Consider the following 20,525-nt stretch of genomic DNA (forward strand, 5'->3'; position numbering starts at 1 on the left):
GTTGGCTTTCTCAAGCCAACTTAACTATCTTTGTGCAAACTGTAGCCTATAACTTACAACAAAATTGAAAAAGTCTTCATTTATATACAATATACATGAATGTGTCAATCTTCACTCCGCTCAAAACATTTAAACTCCCAAAACCATCTGCAAATTTAACAAGAAAATAAAAAGACAACGCGTTACATGTACACACAATCCCATGCCAAAATTCAAGCCCTGTAATGGCATTAATATTCATCCTGAGCAAATGAAAAGAGTGAGGTGGGATTGTGTGTCACAAGCTGTAGGAGATATGAGAGCACGAGCACTGCTGGTATCGTGTATTTATTCAGATATTTCAGCATCAATGTGTATAGAAAAATTTATATATTTGAAAACACTACATTGCATTTATTTATATTGCACTATTTATTATTTCAGACTACAAATCAAAAAAGGAATGTTTTATATAGGGGTAAGGATACCCATTAAGCCTATGTACCCTTTAAGCCCACTTTCGACTCTGAAGTCAAATAAAAAACTGAGAAAATAATATTCAAGTCTAGTGAACTCTGACCTGCGAATTCGCTCTACATATAACGTATAAGTCTCACCTCCAATGAAGAATTTGAAAACCTGTAACTGCTGTGTTGTTTATGAGAGAGAAAGTGAAAAAAGTTTGAAACTACTATCAATTTTTTTTTTTTTTATCTCTGTGACTTTACACCTACAAATTCCACTGTCACAGGTGCTCAGTTTTGCTATAATGATGCCCTCACAGAACATGGTAATAATCAGTCATCCATGCAAAAGCAAAGGTCGGTGTAGTTTACAGGAACATCTGTCCAGGCCAACATCTGATGCCTTGATGCCTTCCGCTGGGATCCCAGAAAACCTGAAATTTTTTTTCAAAATATTACAGTTCAAAATCTATCATACATACATCTCATCTGGTATCACAAATTATCATTCCAAGTTCACTTTAAGATATGCTCAATATTAGGGCTGCACAATATTGAAAAAGTTAGAGTTTATTTAGAGATATCAGCCGTATGGTTTAGTGCAGTGGTCACCAACCTTTTCAAGCCTAAGATCACATCCAAAGTCAAAATGTAAACCAAGATCTACCACTACCACTCTACCACAAAAATTATGAAAAAAAAACAAGGCCACAATGACATTCTTTGTTGCCTGTGAGTCACTAGCAAAATATTTATTAAACTATACAAATATAACTATATAAACTGTCAACTATAATTCAACATTTTCAACAGTAATATAACATTAAGTATTTCCACAGGCTTATTACTCATATATAAACACAATAATCAGCCAATTACAGGCCTAAGCCAATAATAGGCCTAAGCCAATAATGTACTGTTTCACTTTCCCTTTTAAAACATATTTCAAACACTTCAAAATGGAAATGCTCAGGATAGTGCAACTAGCATACAAAATATTATGACAACAGTCATCCTTCAAAAATATTTTCACACAAATTACAATTAAAATTCATTACCTCAATAATCAATTACAGGCCTAAAACAATGTACAGCACTGATTCTCTTTCCCTTTTTCAACAACATTAAAACACATAAAACACTTTTAACAATATAGCCAACAGATTTCAAACTAGCAATACTCCCTCACTCTGAGGGCTCAGATGAGATTCTCTCTCCACACATATATTCAATGTGATGGCTGTGATTGCACACTATCAGCAAGTGCTCTGTAGTCTGGCTCATAGTTTGACACAGCAAGTCTTACACAGTCTGTGAGATGTCTATTAGTTAGACAAGATCTGTTCTTTGACTTGATGATTTTCATTTGTGAAAAGGCCATCTCACAGAGATATGTTGATCCAAAGTAGGCCTTCACCTTAAGTGCACAGGATGAGAGAAGGGGAAACTTTTCAGTGTTTACAAGACCCCAAAAATCACTGTCTCTTGACCTTGCTTTCAACTCGATGTCGTTTTGCAGTTCAATTATTTCCATGTCAACTCCAATTGGTAAAGCAAATACTTGCTGGAATTTGGTGGATACCTCCTCAATCTCAATGGGGAGGAACGGGTTTGAGATAAATACAACAACCTCCCGTATGTCATTTAACTCCTGAAAACGCCTGTTAAATTCGGATGCCAGTTTCTCCAGTTGGGAACAGAATTGTTGCGGGAGAAAAGCATCTTTGTTTCTCATGTTTTGCGACATTTTTTGGAGATTTAGGAAGTGCACGAGGCTTCCATTCTTCAGCTGAGAAGCCCACACTCCCACCTTGGCCTTAAAGGCATTGACAGCGCTGATCATATGGGTCACGTCTTTGTCTTTTCCCTGAAGCTCATAGTTCAGCTCGTTCAATTTTGCTGTTACGTCCGTGAGGAAACCCAAGTCTAGCAGCCATGCATCATCAGACAGTTCATCATGCTGCTCATTTCGTGACTCCAGAAATGATTTGATTTCAGGCAGCAAGTCCACAAATCGCTGCAGTACTTTCCCACGACTCAACCACCTTATGGAAGAGTGGAGAATCAAGTCACCGTATGAGGCATGAAGCTCATCTAATAAAGATTTAAACAAGCGGTGCTGAAGTCCTTTTGCCCGAATCGAATTTACAATTTTAACGACAAGTGTCATGACATGAGACAAGTCCACTACTTTACTAGCCAGTGCTTGCTGATGGATCACACAGTGATAGTTTAAAAACCTGGGGAAATCGGGATCGCGACGGCACAGTGCAACGAAGCCTGAATGCAGCCCACGCATTGCCGGTGCCCCGTCTGTGGTGATCGCAACCAGCTTATGAATAGGGATGCTGTTATCATGCACATAACGTTTAAACTCGTTGTAAATGTCCTCACCTCTTGTCCTCCCTTGTAATGGTAATAGAGTGAGAAAAGCCTCCTTAGTAGTTGAATCTTTAAAAGCCATGCGAACAAATACCATTAGCTGTGCAGTGTCTGTCACATCCTGGGATTCGTCAAATTGCAGAGAATAACACTCACAAAGTGATAAATCCTTGAGAAATTGTTGATTCACGTCCTCCGATAACAACTCTACCCTTCTTGCCACAGTGGCTGGGCCAAGTGGCACACTTCCGATAGCATTTGTTATGTCCTCTTTGTTTTTTAAATCTTTAAATAAGGTATCTGCAGCAACGACCATTGCCTCCTTGTATAGCTCTCCATCGGTGAACGGTTTCTTATGTTTAGCCAACAGGTGGCTAACACGGAAGGATGCCTCTGTTGCAGCCTTACTTTTAGCTGTTGGTTTGGTAAAAAGTGACTGCTGTGCTTTCAAAACAGACTTCAGCTCGTAAACTTTCTTTGAACGAAGAGTGCTCTTTAGCGGGTAAGTATCTTTGAAATTCGGGTGGATGGTGTTGTGGTGCCTCTCCACGTTACCCCTTTTTGCTAGCGCAACAGCCTGGTGACAAATCAGGCAAATTGTTTTGTCCTTAACTGTGGTGAATAGAAAATCATGTTCCCATTCTACATGAAAATGATACGTTTTTTGCTTTTTCCGTTGTGCCGGTTGTGCCTTAGCCATCGTATCGTTAGCTTGAAGTGAGCGTAGTAGTGTGAAGTGGCTGAGCTGTAAAACCTTGTCGACGCGTCTGCATGAGCGCGAAGGTAATAAAAAAAACGAATATCCGTCTGCTCTGGCAGATTCGGCTCAAAGTCGTGCATCTTCGGAAGGCGGAGGCGCGCGCGCGGCAAAATGACGTCATTGTAACAGCGCGCGCGCCTCCGCATCCGAAGATGCACGACTTTGAGCCGAATCTGCCAGAGCAGACGAATATTAGTACATCTCATCACACCGGCACCCAGTTTGCGTGTCTAAATCAGTTGTATGGTCTGGTTTTCAGTCTAAAACAGTTGCGTCAAGTATAAATGCCTCGTCTGTTTGGGGAGGTGTGTGCGCGCGCAGTCAACAGAGGCTCGCGCTGCGTTGCCAGGCGAAAGTATAAACAAGGCTTGACAGCGGTTGTTTTACAGACATTATATGTAAACTGTATAGGCTATTTGATTGGACAGATATACCCCTCTCTCTCCCCAAGACACCATTTACTACACACAATAGGCTCACACACGGTGCATTTTAAATTAATAAATAATAATGAATAAAAATAAAAATAAAAATTTTTTTCTCTGATTTTGAAAACTCTTCGCGATCGACTTAAAATGCTTCCAAGATCGACTTGTCGACCGCGATCGACAGGTTGGTGACTCGTGGTTTAGTGCATGCGCGGCTCCAGGTTTGTATCTGGTAAATTACCCCACTAATAATGCCCAGAATGGCACCAAACTTCTACAGTAGTACAAATAGGTTCTGTACTCATTAAACCAGGCATTGGAAAGTTTGTAAGTACATCAGGAGTTTATTTAAATAACATTTGCCTGATGGCGAATGCTACTGCTGACGCGAATGTTGATGTCACTTTATGAGTACAGAACCTATTTGTACTTCTGTACTACTCATTTTCCCCGACATAGAGCAGATCGGCACACAACAAAAACTGCTGTTCGGATGTTCCCTTTTCTGATATTTTAGCATTCGTGACATTTTAATTAAAACAGAAATAAGAATTTTAGTGTAATAAGCGAAAATTAACAGTAAACTGAGATCACCTACCGCTGCAGATGTGTACGGAAGTGAAAAGCGGAAATGCTTAGACCTCTTTCCGGTTCGACCGCTGGGCGCTCCGCATAACCCCTATTGGGGGGATTTTGTAGAGGAGTGAAACCTGCATAGAAAATTACAATAGATAACAAGCATAGATAAATACAATAGAAGAAAAATAGTTGAAATAAGCAGTGCATTATGTTTTTCAGTTAAATCTGAAAACATCAGGTACAGAAATTGAATTATCAAAATGTAAAATAAGTCTTCACTGTAAAAATAAAATAACTATAAATTAATTAAATGTATCTTTGCTAAAGCTACAAGTCATTTTCTCTTTTGATGTTTGATCACCATTGGCGACACAAACAGCTGCGGGTACGTTAGGCTACTGTCCCTTTAAGACGAATGCGCAGACCTAATATAAAAGACACGCATCTGTTTTCTTTCTGTTTAAAACACACAAGACTGTTTACGAGGAAACTCGCCAAGATGGGCATTTTGACAAGATGGGCTAAACTCACCTTCTTCATCTACTGACTATGGATGGCATCAAGGTCTTGTCCTGAAGAATCACAGGGCCAAACAATAGGGATTATATCTCATCTGGTAACAAGAGCAAAGCCATAACTTTAAGAACTCTAATGATATATTTACCCCCTGATATTGCATTGGGGATATCAATTCAAACATTTTTAAAGGCTAAGAGTATGAGCCACAGCTGCCCAAGATATCTGTGAAAAATAACTGCCTAAAGTTGTCGACCCCCTGAACCACATTCAGCATTTAAAAGTACAAAGAATTTCAATATTGATCAATAAAAAAAAACATACAAATACATAAATACCTTTGAGTTGGACAGTATGGTGTCAGTCTCATTGGCCAACATAATTCAAAACAGACCTAAAGAAATAAAATAAAATATACTAATGATCAGGATATCATGTTATCATAATAGTTAAATGAATTATTATTATAACTATGACCATTATAATATTGTATTAGTCGCCTATTATTTAGCTGATTATTTAGCCTACAGGCTTCTCAAGGACAATCTCACTGAAAAACCCTGGGGTTAATGATTTTAAAATGTGAGACTTATTTCAAAAGCATAAATCTTACAGACCCCAAACCTTTGAACAGTAGTGCACTGTATGTTTGAGGTGGTTTTGCTTACTAGTCATATGGTTCATAGCCGTGGAGATTGTCTTGGACAGGGGGTGCAGCAGGCCTTCAGCATGATGATCTAGGAACATAACATGCTATTTGTCACAGAGCCAACAATATTACATGGGATTGGTTTAATAAAAGGAACCAAGCTAGAACAGAGGTGAAATGCAGAAAAGATAAATATATAAAAATCTTAAGATAATATATTGTGAAATAAATGCATATGGAATTATTATCATGATTAAACAATAACTCACGCCTTGTTGTAGAGGATTTTTTTTCCTCTCTCGCTATTCTGAAATCACATTTTAGCAATATTGGTAAGTGACGTCACTGATTAAGTTAACAATACAGTGCATTCTTTTAGGTTAAATAAATTAGCTTACTTCCAATCACCCATTGACAAATTACCAGCAAAACTATAAAAAACTGTTATCTACACTAAATATGTGTTTAAAAACCCAAACTTTCATAAATAAGACCTTAACTTAACGTAACTTAGGCCTAACGTTCTCTTCTGAAACCGGTTAGCTTAGATGCTAACGGACTTTTTCAAAGACACAAAACCATTTCTTTAAAGTAAATATTCAACAGAAGCGTGTCAATTACACGTAAGAAATGTGTCAGGGACGTTTGTGTGTATTATTTGTGAGATTTTGTTGACTAAACTTACCTGAAAGCAGTGAAACCAACAGCGACAGACAGGAGTTTTGTTGTTTGTCAGTTGTTGATGACGTTTCTGGTTTCCATCTGCTCTCGAGGAGCGCACGTGCGCTCTCCAGTGTTTGATTACGCGCATACGCATTAAAACACTTCAAAGTCACGCAGCATTTAAATAAACATATAGAATTAAAATGCATAACATCATTTAAAATATCATTAATAAAAAGTTATTGCGAATAGATCTGAACGTTGTTGGTTATCTTATAACCTTAGGGGACAGTACTGACGACGTTGTCAGTTGGTAATCTGCCTGTTAAGTGATATTAAAATAATAACCTGCAGAGAACGTTCCCAGAACGTTCTCTTTAGGTTATAAAAATAAAACCTAAAAATAACCTGCAAGGAAACGTTCTGGGAAAGTTCTCTTTAGGTTATTATGACCGCCGCTAGCGTAGCTAGCGAAAGCGGTCATATAGGGATTGTCAAAGTTTTTTTTTTTGTTTTTTTTTGTCACCTTACTGAATTTTTCGTCAACGATACCAGGGACACCGAAGCACCGGGGAACATGAAATTTGGTGGGCATGTAGCCCCACTAGACTTCTAAGGAAAAATTTCGTTTGGTCCCCGGGGGCCACTCCCCCCCCCGCGCTGGGCCCCCCCAAACCCCCAAAAATGCAGTTTTTCCTAAATAACTACCTGAACCGTGGCACCGAGGATGAAGAAATTTTTATGGTATGTTGGTCTACTAGACTTTTACGGAAAAATTTCGTTTGGTCCCCGGGGGCCACTTCCCCCCCCGCGCTGGGGCCCCCTTAAATTTTTCGTCAACGATACCAGGGACACCGAAGCACCGGGGAACATGAAATTTGGTGGGCATGTAGCCCCACTAGACTTCTAAGGAAAAATTTCGTTTGGTCCCCGGGGGCCACTCCCCCCCCGCGCTGGGCCCCCCCAAACCCCCAAAAATGCAGTTTTTCCTAAATAACTACCTGAACCGTGGCACCGAGGATGAAGACATTTTTATGGTATGTTGGTCTACTAGACTTTTACGGAAAAATTTCGTTTGGTCCCCGGGGGCCACTTCCCCCCCCGCGCTGGGGCCCCCTTAAATTTTTCATCAACGATACCAGGGACACCGAAACACCGGGGAACATGAAATTTGGTGGGCATGTAGCCCCACTAGACTTCTAAGGAAAAATTTTGTTTGGTCCCCGGGGGCCACTCCCCCCCCGCGCTGGGCCCCCCCAAACCCAAAAAAAATGCAGTTTTTCCTAAATAACTACCTGAACCGTGGCACCGAGGATGAAGAAATTTTTATGGTATGTTGGTCTACTAGACTTTTACGGAAAAATTTCGTTTGATCCCCGGGGGCCACTCCCCCCCCCCGCGCTGGGGCCCCCTTAAATTTTTCGTCAACGATACCAGGGACACCGAAACACCGGGGAACATGAAATTTGGTGGGCATGTAGCCCCACTAGACTTCTAAGGAAAAACTTCGTTTGGTCCCCGGGGGCCACTCCCCCCCCGCGCTGGGCCCCCCCAAACCCCAAAAAAATGCAGTTTTTCCTAAATAACTACCTGAACTGTGGCACCGAGGATGAAGAAATTTTTGTGGTATGTTGGTCTACTAGACTTTTACGGAAAAATTTCATTTGGTCCCCGGGGGCCACTCCCCCCCCCCCCCCCCCGCGCTGGGGCCCCCATAAATTTTTCGTCAACCATACCAGGGACACCGAAACACCGGGGAACATGAAATTTGGTGGGCATGTAGCCCCACTAGACTTCTAAGGAAAAATTTCGTTTGGTCCCCGGGGGCCACTCCCCCCCCCCGCGCTGGGCCCCCCCAAACCCAAAAAAATGCCGTTTTTCCTAAATAACTACCTGAACCGTGGCACCGAGGATGAAGACATTTTTATGGTATGTTGCTCTTAAGGGCCCACATCAACCTAGCCCATAATCACTCATTTGTGATTTGCGCCCCTCCCATAAAAAATGAAAATGCAATATTATTCTGCTTTAATCGCCCCTATCTTCAGTGGAGATGTTCAGAACTGCACCATATTTCATGTGTATGATTAACTTGACAACCTCTGGGGGTATCCTCTGCTAAGTTTTGTAGAATTTCATCCATGGGGGGGTATAAAATAAATTCATTTATGTGCACATTTAGTGACTGTACACTCATCGGCCTGTTGAGCGAAGGGTTGCTGGTTTAGGATGATACTGTCACACACACACATGCAGGAATACAAACAAACGCAAGCATGCACACACACTGACATCCACACGCACAGACACACACCCATACACACACATACAAATCCACATGCACAGACACACACACACAAACACACACGCGCACACATGTACGCACACATACATACACGCACAGACACACACACACACACACACACACACACACAGACACACACACACACACATACACACACATACACACACACACACAGACAGACATGCACATACTATTACTTTTTTTAGGTATATACATAAACACGCAATACAGCCAAATTACTCCACGTCATTTATTTTTGTGGAAAGCCAGTGCAGGCCTGAGCGGCGGTCATATTTTGTACCGCGATGCGGTACATCTAGTTAAATAACAACCTGCAGGGAACCTTCCCAGAACGTTCTCTTTAGGTTATAAAAATAAAACCTAAAAACAACCTGCAGGAAACGTTCTGGGAAAGTTCTCTTTAGGTTATTAAATAACAACTTGCAGGGAACCTTCCCAGAACGTTCTCTTTAGGTTATAAAATTAAACCTAAAAATAACCTGCAGGGAACGTTCTGGGAAGGTTCTCTTTAGGTTATAAAAATAAAACCTAAAAATAACCTGCAGGGAACGTTCTGTGAAGGTTCTCTTTAGGTTATAAAAATAAAACCTAAAAATAACCTGCAGGGAACGTTCTGTGAAGGTTCTCTTTAGGTTATAAAAATAAAACCTAAAAATAACCTGCAGGGAAGGTTCTGTGAAGGTTCTCTTTAGGTTATTAAATAACAACCTGCAGGGAACGTTCCCAGAACGTTCTCTTTAGTTTATAAAAATTAAACCTAAAAATAACCTACAGAGAACGTTCCTAGAACGTTCTTATTTGGTTCCCAAAAAAATAACCAAATGGGAACCATATGGGAACGTTAGGGGAACGTTCTGTGTTTGCTGGGATGTAACTAGGATGAACTATCCCTTTAAAATGCTCTCTCAATGGATCTCCCAGCACTGCGTAGTAACATTGTTGCGTGATCGAGATCAGCCCACGAGTAAACCGCTGTCTAGTATTGCTCTGAGCTGATAAACTGTTTGCGCTGCGCAGCTCAAACGAGTAGTGTGGTTTCATTCTGCTTTTGTTTGCCATGTGATGTTTCTCGTATGCGGCAGAAATGGCAACTCTCTCGCACCGGCAGGAAAAAAAGTCGCAAAATGTGACCATTTACTCGCAGTCTAGAGTATAGCCCTGTATAGTGCTTTATTTCTGCTTTTACATGAGCGCCACCTACTGTCAGAGAGCAAATTGGTGGTATTTTTGCATTAATCTGAACTGAAAAATTAGACATTCCTGTTGGTTGAACACGAGTTAATAGTTGCCAATCAACAAAATGTCCTGTGCTCACTGCACACCGGCTATAGGTGGAGAGGAGAGATTTGGCTATGTAGTGATGTGTGTGTAACTTACACAGAAGAGACTTTGTTGCTCAGAACATTAATATAAACTACTTACTTATTTGAGTCAGGAAATATGATAAAAGCCTCAAAATATAACATGGATAAATCATCAATGATAAAACTAAATAATTAGATAAATAGGCCTAACCTATCTTTATGAACCTCAACAGGGAAGTAACTACAACACCATAATATGTGAATCTAAATATAGTTCGACTTTATAAAAACTATTAATTGCAATAAAGTAATTCCATCATTAACATGTTACAGATTTGTGTCTACAGAAACTACACAGGCAATATAAAGTGTTAGAATAGACATCAAGTTTAATAAGTAAATGTAATCTGACAAAGATAAATGTCGGTAATATGCTAGAGGTACGGTACGATGCATTTATCATTTACCGAAATTGTTACTGAACAAATCATTTTTGTGAACGAACTGAAAATGAACGATTCTCTGGAAAGAATGAAAATTTCCACTACTAGTACACACACACACTATCATCACGGTTCGGCACGGTTAGCCAAGTGTGCTGAGAGTTCAGGGCCGAGAACAGTTAGTAATTGTGCCGTGCCGTACCAGCTCAAGTGGAAACACAACTGGAACCTTTTCTGAAGGTGGAAAAACTGCTTTTGTTTCTCAGCACATAGAGAAGAACAACTTACTGTGGTTTCTCCACTGCATGGATCTTCATGTGTCGCTTCAGGTGACTTTTAGTAGAGAAACTCTTTCCGCACTGACCACATGTGTGCGGCTTCTCTCCAGTGTGGATCCTCTCATGTGTTTTCAGACTTCCTGACTCTCTGAATCTCTTGTCACAGTGTGAACACTTGTAAGGTTTTTCTCCAGTGTGGATCCTCTCATGTGTTTTCAGACTTCCGGACTCTCTGAATCTCTTGTCACAGTGTGAACACTTGTAAGGTTTTTCTCCAGTGTGAATTCTCTGGTGCAGTTTTAATTTCTCCGCTGTAATAAAAGTCTTCAGACACTCAAAGCACATGTACTCTCTCACACCAGTGTGAATTTTCTGATGTTTATGTAAACTATCCAGCTGTGAAAAACTCTTTCCACACACAGAACATGAATATGGCTTCTCCTTCGTATGGACTCTCTGGTGTCTCTTCAGGTGTGATGCACTGAGAAATGTTTTCCCACACTGATCACATGAGAACGGCTTCTCTCCGGTGTGGATCCTCATGTGAATCTTAAGAGAGTTTTTGTTTGAGAATCTCTTTTCACACTGTTCACACATGAACGGCTTCTCTCCGGTGTGGATTCTCATGTGACTTTCAAGGTGTGTTGATTGGCTGAAACTCTTCCCACATTGATCACATGAGAACGGCTTCTCTCCGGTGTGGATTTTCATGTGACTTTCAAGGTGTGTTGATCGGCTGAAACTCTTCCCACATTGATCACATGAGAACGGCTTCTCTCCGGTGTGGATTTTCATGTGACTTTCAAGGTGTGTTGATCGGCTGAAACTCTTCCCACATTGATCACATGTGAACGGCTTCTCTCCAGTGTGAACTCTCATGTGAATCTCAAGATTATGTTTGGCTGTGTAACTCTTTCCACACTGAGTGCAGGTGAAAGATTTCTTGGCTCTTCTTTTCTTTAAAAATGTTTTTTTAGTCTTTGATCGACTCAAAGGTTTTTCTCCAGGTTTGACATGATGTTCCTCCTCAACTTCACTCAGTTCTTCACTCTCTTCCATCGGGTCTGAAATCAAAGAAAAGCTAATTTTCTAATTTTTTAAATAATCAAAATAATTAAAAGAGAGAAATATGGAGTGAATGGAGATTTATCCCAGATGTAACAGACAACTGTTATAAAATATTACAATAATCTGTCTTTTTATAAATTAATAATACGTCCCTGAAACTTTCCATGAGTGAGGTACACTGATCTTCCAGTTATTATTTTGTAAACATTATAGGCACAAATCCCTGTCGTGAGAACTATTAAATATATATTTGATTAATGACACAATTATCTTACATGAAATTAACATTAAAATACAAAATTCTGACATATTCTGACAGCAACTTTTAGATTGATATATAGTTATGTAAAAAACTACTAAAACGTTTTAATTATTAAGGGTCGTCCACACTAAACTTCTACTTCCATTGACTTCACACACATGTGAAAGTGTGACACAAAAAACACAAGATCAGGTGAATTTCACTGTGAGAAAGAACACAAGTGTTTGCAGTAAAGCGGAGTAGATTGTAAATTTGTACATTTTGGAATGATTATTATTTGTTATACATGTTTGTAAAAATATGCACTAAATTTAGGTCAAATTCTGGTAAAATTGTTACAAATTGTAAACCTTGATTGTATATTAAATAAATGTAAAATAAAACAGTTAAAATATTTAAATGGAGTTTGACCTGATGTTGACAATCAATAAGAAACCTCCTTTTACTGACCAGTTGTATAAAAAAAACCCAGAAACTTTTGCAGCCATTTCATATGTAGCCACCGAAGGGGTGGATTTCGTGATTCTTGACTCAATTATAATTACAACACCGACTACGCCACCCTGGGAATTTCACCCAGGGGAATAATGGTCCAATAAGGACACACAGGTTCGTTTCCACAAGGATAGAGCAGAGACGTGAATATAGAAAAAAATAACAATTCTTTATTATAACTAGAATAAAATCTAAACACAATTCAGTACACAAGGGGTTAATATGGCTTCAAAATCAAAACTAAAGGAAGATAACAAAATCGATCAAAGATAACATGTCAGATGGCAAGGAGAAATAACAAACCTACCCAATTCCACTTCACTACAAGCACTTCAAACGTACACTAATGTACTCACTTCACCACAAGCACACGTGCATTCAAGTGACAGGAAATTCAGAAGAATCAAATCACTCAGTGAACAAGGGTACCCATTAACTTGGACCTAGAGTGGTCAGCACTCCTTCTCAGCCAGTCCAACAAAGTTAACGAAATCAACGTCAAATTGTCACAAATCAATAAACAAGAAAAAAAGAAAAATACAATCAAATTATCATAAATCAAATCAATAAACAAGGGAAAAAGAAAAATACAAAGCTGATCAACAAAATACAAAAGCAAAAAAATAACAGAAATCAAATCAATAAACAAGAGAAAAAGAAAAATACAAAGTTGATCAACAAAATACAAAAAGCAACAAAATGACAGATGCAAATCACATTACACCTGGGTCAATGACGTGACGCCTAAATTTTCTGTCCGATTGCATTTTTTCATGCAAAAACGGGTTTAAATGCATAAAAAGATACTGCATATTTGTAGTACCTCTCCCATGTATGTACTCACTTTAACTCATCAAAAACCTTTACTTATTTGTTTTTGTTTTTTTTGTTATTTAAAGTGGCAAAACATCATGTGGTGCGACCGTCCGGCCATAACTTCTGTTTTGAAAACGTCTTTGAAATTACTCTGAATTTATTCAAATTTATTTTCTGCACTATTTGGCATGATTTCCAAAATGTTTTGTAATCCTTTCAAAAAATTCAAAGCATTTGTATTTATATTTCCATCATAATATACAAACAAACTTTGTCCGATGATGTCCATTTTATGAAATATCATGTGGTACGACCATCAAGGAACTACCATTTTGGGACTTGTATGTTGAAAACTATTCAAACACAGGAAGTTACATCATAAACCAATTTACCAAGGACCCATGGAAGCAGCAAGCAGGTTTGTAATTCTCTCAAATTGGAAAAAAAATAAACCTTTGTAATGGTTGGTATGTAGTTGCCAAATTTGGATGTCATGTGGTATGACCTCAATTTTTTTTATATTAAAGTTATTTCTACAAATATATATTTTTATTATAAATTTCATAGTGACCTTTTTTGGCAAGATATCTTGTTTTGTTTAGGTGGCCAATTCTGTACCTGTAAATTATGACTGAATTTGAAAATATCATGTGGTGCGACCAAATATCATGTGGTGCGACCACTGCAGACTGTTTTCCATGATGGATATATGTCCTAGATTGGCAGTTGTATGCTTTTATATTCAATTGACGGTTTATATAAAAAAGTACTTTACTTTAGTATCATTTGGAATAGATTTTTATGCAATTTGGGATATTTTTTTATATATTTCAGACAGTTTATGTTTACTCTTTGTACGATATGAGAAAAATGCACAAAAAAAATAGAGCATGTAATTTCAGTTTAGTAATACTGCATTTATTTGTAGTGTATTTATTATTGCCTATTTATTTATTTAAAACTATTTTAATCTATTTTACCAGATGCCACTGCCAAGCGAAAAAACTCTGACCCTGCAGCAAGAGCAGAGTACCTTGATAGGAGAAGAGTGAAATATTATTACAGTTTAAAATATGTTTTCTATGTGAATATATAGTAAACTGTAATTTATTCCTGTGATCAAAGCTGAATTTTCAGCATCATTACTCCAGTCTTCAGTGTCACATGACACTGATCCTTCAGAAATCATTCTAATATGTAACCCTAGACCACAAAACCACTCAATGGGTCAATGTCATATGGGTACATTTTTTGAAATTGAGATTTATACATCATATGAAAGCTGAATAAATAAGCTTTCTATTGATGTATGATCTGTTAAGATAGAACAATATTTGGCCGATACAACTGAAAATATGGAATCTGAGGGTGCTACAAAATCGAAACATTGAGAAAATCGCCTTTAAAGTTGTCCATTTATGTTTGCAATATTGCTATATTCACTCACAAAAATAAATGTTTATAAATTTATGGTAGGACATTTACAAAATATAAAAAATCTTTATTAATATCCTAATGATTTTTGGAATAAAAGAAAAATCGATAATTTTGACCCATATAATGTATTGTTGGCTATTGCCACAAATACCCTGTGCGACTTGACTGGTTTTGTGATCCAGAGTCACTAATGATTTGCTGCTCAAGAAACATTTCTGATTATTATCAATGTTCATATTTTTGTGGAAACTGTGATACATTTTATATGTCAGGATTATTTGATGAATAGAAAGTTCAAAAGAACAGCATTTATTTGAAATAAAATCTTTCGTAACATTATAGCCTGCGCCTGAATGTGACACTGAATGTGTCCTTGATTAATAAAAGTATTAATTACTTTTAAAAAAAACTACTGACCCCAAATGTTAACTGTATACAATACTTTTATGAAATAATTTATATTTATAACATTATTATTTGTTAGAAAGAAATTGTAAGTCAAGTTAAATTTTTTTTTTTTTTTTTATAAAATCTGGTTTAAATCAATTTTTTTGTATAAAATGTATTGTTCATTGATCTCTTTAAATAGATTTTTAACCATATAAGGTATTTGTGTCATTTGGAGCGACCACTTATCATGTGGTGCGACCAATAAAAGCAATCACTGTATTAAATTTAAAATAAAATATCTTATTTCTGTGGCTGAAATAAGAATCACTGATTCAGTATGCTTTAGTAAATTATATTTTTAAAACATTTCTATCAGTTTTATGTGAGTGAAGGCAACTCGGAAATTATAGAACAAAAAATTTGATCATTATTTACAAGAACTCAAAAGAAATGCAAATACTTGGTTTCTAAACACTTTAATTACCAAGAACTTGTAAAAAAAATTTTAAGCATGTTAAGGAAATTAATTAATTTTAAGATAAATCATGGTCGTACCACATGACATTTTTTAAGGCTACGGACAATTCATCTAGATGAAAAAACACTAAAATCACTTAAATTAATTTTTTTAAATGAATTTAGGTGTACACAACATCCAACATCCTGTTTGAACAATTGCAACAGGTATTATTTTTTTGGGTATTTTAAAATTGGCCTGTTGAAAATCCTTATACATCATTGACCCACCTGGTCCATTAACAATATACACACACACACACAAGATGCACTCAAGATCACGCAAACTCACAACCAGTAATACTTCGCACGCAAACACACTCGCACATACACACACGCTCGCACACACTTCCAACAATAACCGAACGCACTCAAACAACTCACATCAACTTATGAATTCATTCACACAACAATCTAATTTTACCATACAAACCCCACAAACACACAAACACAGTCTTCCAGTTGAAACAGTGCGGAGGTGGCCAAACGGCCACACGGATTAATACTCGGGTCTCACAATCTCCCGGCATCAAGTTCACTTGATGTGGGCTGGTCAAACGGGCGCAAATGAGGCGAGGCAAGACGGAACGTCGCGACAACGCGCAACAAAAGTAGGTTACTCAAGACAACGAAGATAAAAGACCAAAAATGAAGGAAGGGGAAGCCAGGTCACGATCCCAATCGAACACGGGTCTCTCGCGCGCAAAAACCTGAGAGTCTGCCACTGGGCCACAGGGGGAGACACATTGTAACTCAGTTAGCGCGAGTATTATCAGAGAGCGTCAACGTGCTGGCGTTTGTTTGCAGGCATGCGTGTATTGCTCACTGCAATACTGACATTTCCAGTCGCCCGAACTTCAGAGGGGAATGAGAAATGTACGAGGAAATGGAGGTCGGTCCGTCCGCAGCGGGACCAGAAACACTCTCTTTTCTCCTTACGCCAGTGACGCACGGAAACCATAGAAACGGTGTTTGGGTGCAGGCGAGCGGGTTGTACAACGCGCTCGTTGGCTGCAAAATGCACATCTGCAGTCGCCTTTCAGGGAACTGACAGAGCGAAGCTTTGGCGGCATAATTTATCTGCCGCTAGACCGGGATTCGAACACTGGTCTCTCGTGCGGAAAACCCAAGATTCCGCCACTGAGCCACAGGGGGGAACACAAAGGCTTTCAGATGCACGAGCATATAAGAGAGCGTCAACATGTTTTCTTCGGCGTTTGCTTGCAGGCGCGCTTGTATTAAAACAAGCTCGTTTGCTGCAATATTGATATTTCCAGTCACCTGATCAAGGAACTGAGAAATGTATGAGAAATTGAAGGTCAGTCCATCCTCGGCGGGACTAAAAACACTCCTTTCTCCTTTCGCCGGTGAGTGACGCATGAATGGGGCGCAGAGGCAGGGTAGCTTTCTTATAACGTAAAGAAAAACTAACCCCGACCGTCCGCTTCCAGCCTCCCCTGTGAACGGCGCAGTTTGCGCGGCTCGAACAGAGGGAGAGAGAAAGCTAGCCCCGTGACCGTCCGCTCCTGACATCCCCTGTGAGCGGCGCGGTTTGCGCGGCTCGAACAGAGGGAGAACAGGTATCGTCCCCCAAGCAGGCAAGGCAAGCAGGCGAACCGGCGAGCTTTGCGGGTTGGGGGGGGGCGGAGGAGCAGTCTCGGAGAAGGATGCCAGGTGAGTCCTAAGAGTCACCATAGGCAGTAACTAGCTCGCAGTGAGGGCAGTCGCCGTCAGCGAGCGCGAGAGCTGCGTGATCCTCAGGAAAAGGGGCGTCTTCAAAAAGACGCCCAGCTCTTTTAGTGCAATGAGAGTGTGTGTCGCGGCGGCGAGCACACACACATACATAAACACAGTAGCAGAGAAAGGATATAACGCCGGATAGCGCAGCAGGAAGGCAAGGAAGGCGGCGCGGCCAGCGACTTCAGTGACTCGTCCCGCTGAAGGTGCTCTCTCTCAGACGGCGCGGCTTCTTCTCCAGCTCCAGCGATGCGTGTGCTTCGCTTGAAGGATGAAAAATCAGATAATAGCTGCCTGCGAGCGGTATTTATAGGCCTAGACCACGCCCGTTTCGGCGGGACGTGACGCAGCGGGCGCGAAGCACCCTCATTGGGTCTGGCGTCACGCCAGGCCTCGCTCGATAGGCTGCTGCAGTTGCCGCAGAGCAGCCAATAGGCGCGCGAGCTGCCTCGCCTATGTCTGCATGCTGCCGCAACGCGTTTTGCATTATTACAAAATTAAGGATAATTTTTGGCTTCAATATCTCGCGGAAAAAGGATTTTCCCCTAGCGTAAGATATCTTACGCAGTACGAGAGACCTCTCGTAAGAGAACGCGGTCTCTCTAGACACCACAGGCTCCACAAACAGCAACAAAAACAAACTGGGCTCACCCGCACCACGAAAACATAACAAACTGTTCCAGCCAATAACTGACAAGAATGATTTGGGGGTGGGGTTTGGGGGGTTAGTGCACGGATGAGGAGGAGGGAGGGTCTAGCTAGCCTCCGTTTTGTTTGACAATACTTCGAACTACTTGAATGAAAAACTTGAAACATTATCATCAGCAGCACGTTATCTTTAAAATCTCTAACGTAACGTTAGCCTAGCTTCTAGCTGCGTTGCAGTTTGACAAAAGCACAATGTTGTGTTTTACACAAATATAAGTAGGCTAAACACTTTGCAGTTTTAATGATGTCCTGTATGAACAAAATGGAGTATGTTTTTATGTTTCCACTGTTCGATCGCGCCCGCGCCTCTCTCTCTCTGACACACACACACATTCCAGCATTGCGCAATCTTGACATCGCAGCCTGTTCATTATGCTGCGTTCACACCAAACGCGAATAGAGCGTCAAATTTGCGCGTATCGCGTCTAGTTCGACGCTTGAACATTTTGAACCCATTTGCGCGTCCAAAGCGAATAGGATGCGCGTATAAAGCGAGCGTTTAAAGCGAAATAGCACCAAACTATAACGTTACACACTGACCTGTAACGTTAAAGGAACACTCCACCGTTTTTTGAAATAGGGCTTATTCACCTTCTTTCCCACATTTAGATAGGTGGGCAAATGCATTTTTGTCTCAGTGCATACATTGTTTTAGTTTGACAGGGTCGGCGTGAGCTTAGCTTAGCATAATGAATGGAATCCTTTGTTGCCAGCTAGCATGTCCTGAATAAAAGTGATATAAAAAAAAAAAAACCCTACCTAATTACTTCTTGTGGCCTGCGTATTCACAAGTACAAATAGCGATGCAGATTAACACTAGGCGATTTCCTAGGCAGATATTGACGTGATATCTCTGCGCCCAAGTAGCAGTGCTTCGCCTGTGCTTCCCCCTAATATAGTCCCAAGTCAAAATCTGCATAGGAAATCGCCTAGTGTTAATCTACATCGCTATTTGTACTTGTTGTGAATACGTAGGCCACAAGAAGTAATTAGGTGGGTTTTTTTTTTTTTTTTATATCACTTTTACTCAGGACATGCTAGCTGGCAACAAAGGATTCCATTCATTATGCTAAGCTAAGCTAGCGCCAACCCTGTCAAACTAAAACAATGCATGCACTGAGACAAAAATGCATTTGCCCACCTATCTAAATGTAGGAAAGAAGGTGAATAAGCCCTATTTCAAAAAATGGTGGAGTGTTCCTTTAACTCTTTGTCTGGAGCTGAAGCTTTTCATCGACCTTCTCAAAATAAAATGATTAATATAACCCTCCAATGCATAGTTAAGGCCCTTTTGGTGACTTTGAGATATATAATCTTTCTGTCTCCAAAAATCATCAATTGTCTCCTGTGAAATGTCTCCTACTGTGACAGCTGCCATAGCGCCTGTTACCGAATGTTGACTGTTTGTCCGAGTGAGTGGAGGGGGCATGGCTTAGCCATAGGTCAATTAGCCGACAATTAATTTAAAGGAGAACTCCGGTCAATTTTAACATTGAGCTCATTTTTTTTTAATTTGGAGTGCTGTCAATACAGAGAACAACGACAAAAATCAGTTTTGCCTACACCGTGTTATCCTCTTTTTAAAATTTGACTTCAATAGGGCAAGTTTTAAACCTGCTTTTAGCCTCTTAACATCCTTGATGTGTCATTACAAGTGCACAGCCAATGTGAGTGATTACTTTAGAGTTAACACGGGTGAATCTGACTGTAGTAAATGTGAAAGATATTAATAAAAATGAAGTTAATTCGGCCAGCGCTCAGACCTGTATTTACATCCTGTTTTCGGTTGAAGTCCAAAGTAGTCGATTGTCGAGTTCACGCGCGTGATCATAGGTAACTAAACATATGCGCGTGAACTCGACAATCGACTACTTTGGACTTCAACCGAAAACAGGATGTAAATACAGGTCTGAGTGCTGGCCGAATTAACTTCATTTTTATTCATATCTTTCACATCTATTGCAGTCAGATTCACCCGTGTTGACTCTAAAGTAATCACTCACATTGGCTGTGCACTTGTCATGACACATCAAGGATGTTAAGAGGGTAAAAGCAGGTTTAAAACTTGCCCCATTGAAGTTAACAGAGTGCAAATTTTAAAAAGAGGATAACACGGTGTAGGCAACACCGATTTATGTCGTTGTTCTCTGTATTGACAGCACTCCAAATGTACAAAAAAATGACCTCAATGTTAAAATTGACCGGAGTTCTCCTTTAATTTAATCGAGTAAATTCTTGTTGACAATTAATCGATAATCGATTAACCGTTTCCATCCCTAGTTTGAATGTTTCTAACATGAATGTTCTTCAGCATCATGAATGAAT

General features: G+C 39.7%; 1 protein-coding gene and 1 long non-coding RNA gene across 2 annotated transcripts; both read right to left on the reverse strand.

Moving 5' to 3' along the window:
* Nucleotides 1–326: 326 nt before the first annotated feature.
* LOC309503292 lies at nt 327–4,721 on the reverse strand. Its single transcript, XR_014207600.1, has 2 exons — nt 4,612–4,721; nt 327–877 (listed from the first exon to the last, which is right to left on the reverse strand). It is a non-coding gene; the product is annotated as an uncharacterized lncRNA (long non-coding RNA).
* Nucleotides 4,722–10,777: 6,056 nt separating this feature from the next.
* Nucleotides 10,778–11,830, reverse strand: LOC309493418 (uncharacterized protein; the record flags this gene model as incomplete). The annotated part of the gene is made up of 1 exon (XM_082162556.1): nt 10,778–11,830. The coding sequence occupies one exon, from the start codon at nt 11,828–11,830 to the stop codon at nt 10,778–10,780; it is 1,053 nt and encodes a 350-aa protein (XP_082018682.1).
* Nucleotides 11,831–20,525: the final 8,695 nt, after the last annotated feature.

The sequence above is a fragment of the Leuciscus leuciscus genome, assembly GCF_965113295.1.
Source record: "Leuciscus leuciscus genome assembly, chromosome: 1".
Taxonomy (NCBI): domain Eukaryota; kingdom Metazoa; phylum Chordata; class Actinopteri; order Cypriniformes; family Leuciscidae; genus Leuciscus; species Leuciscus leuciscus.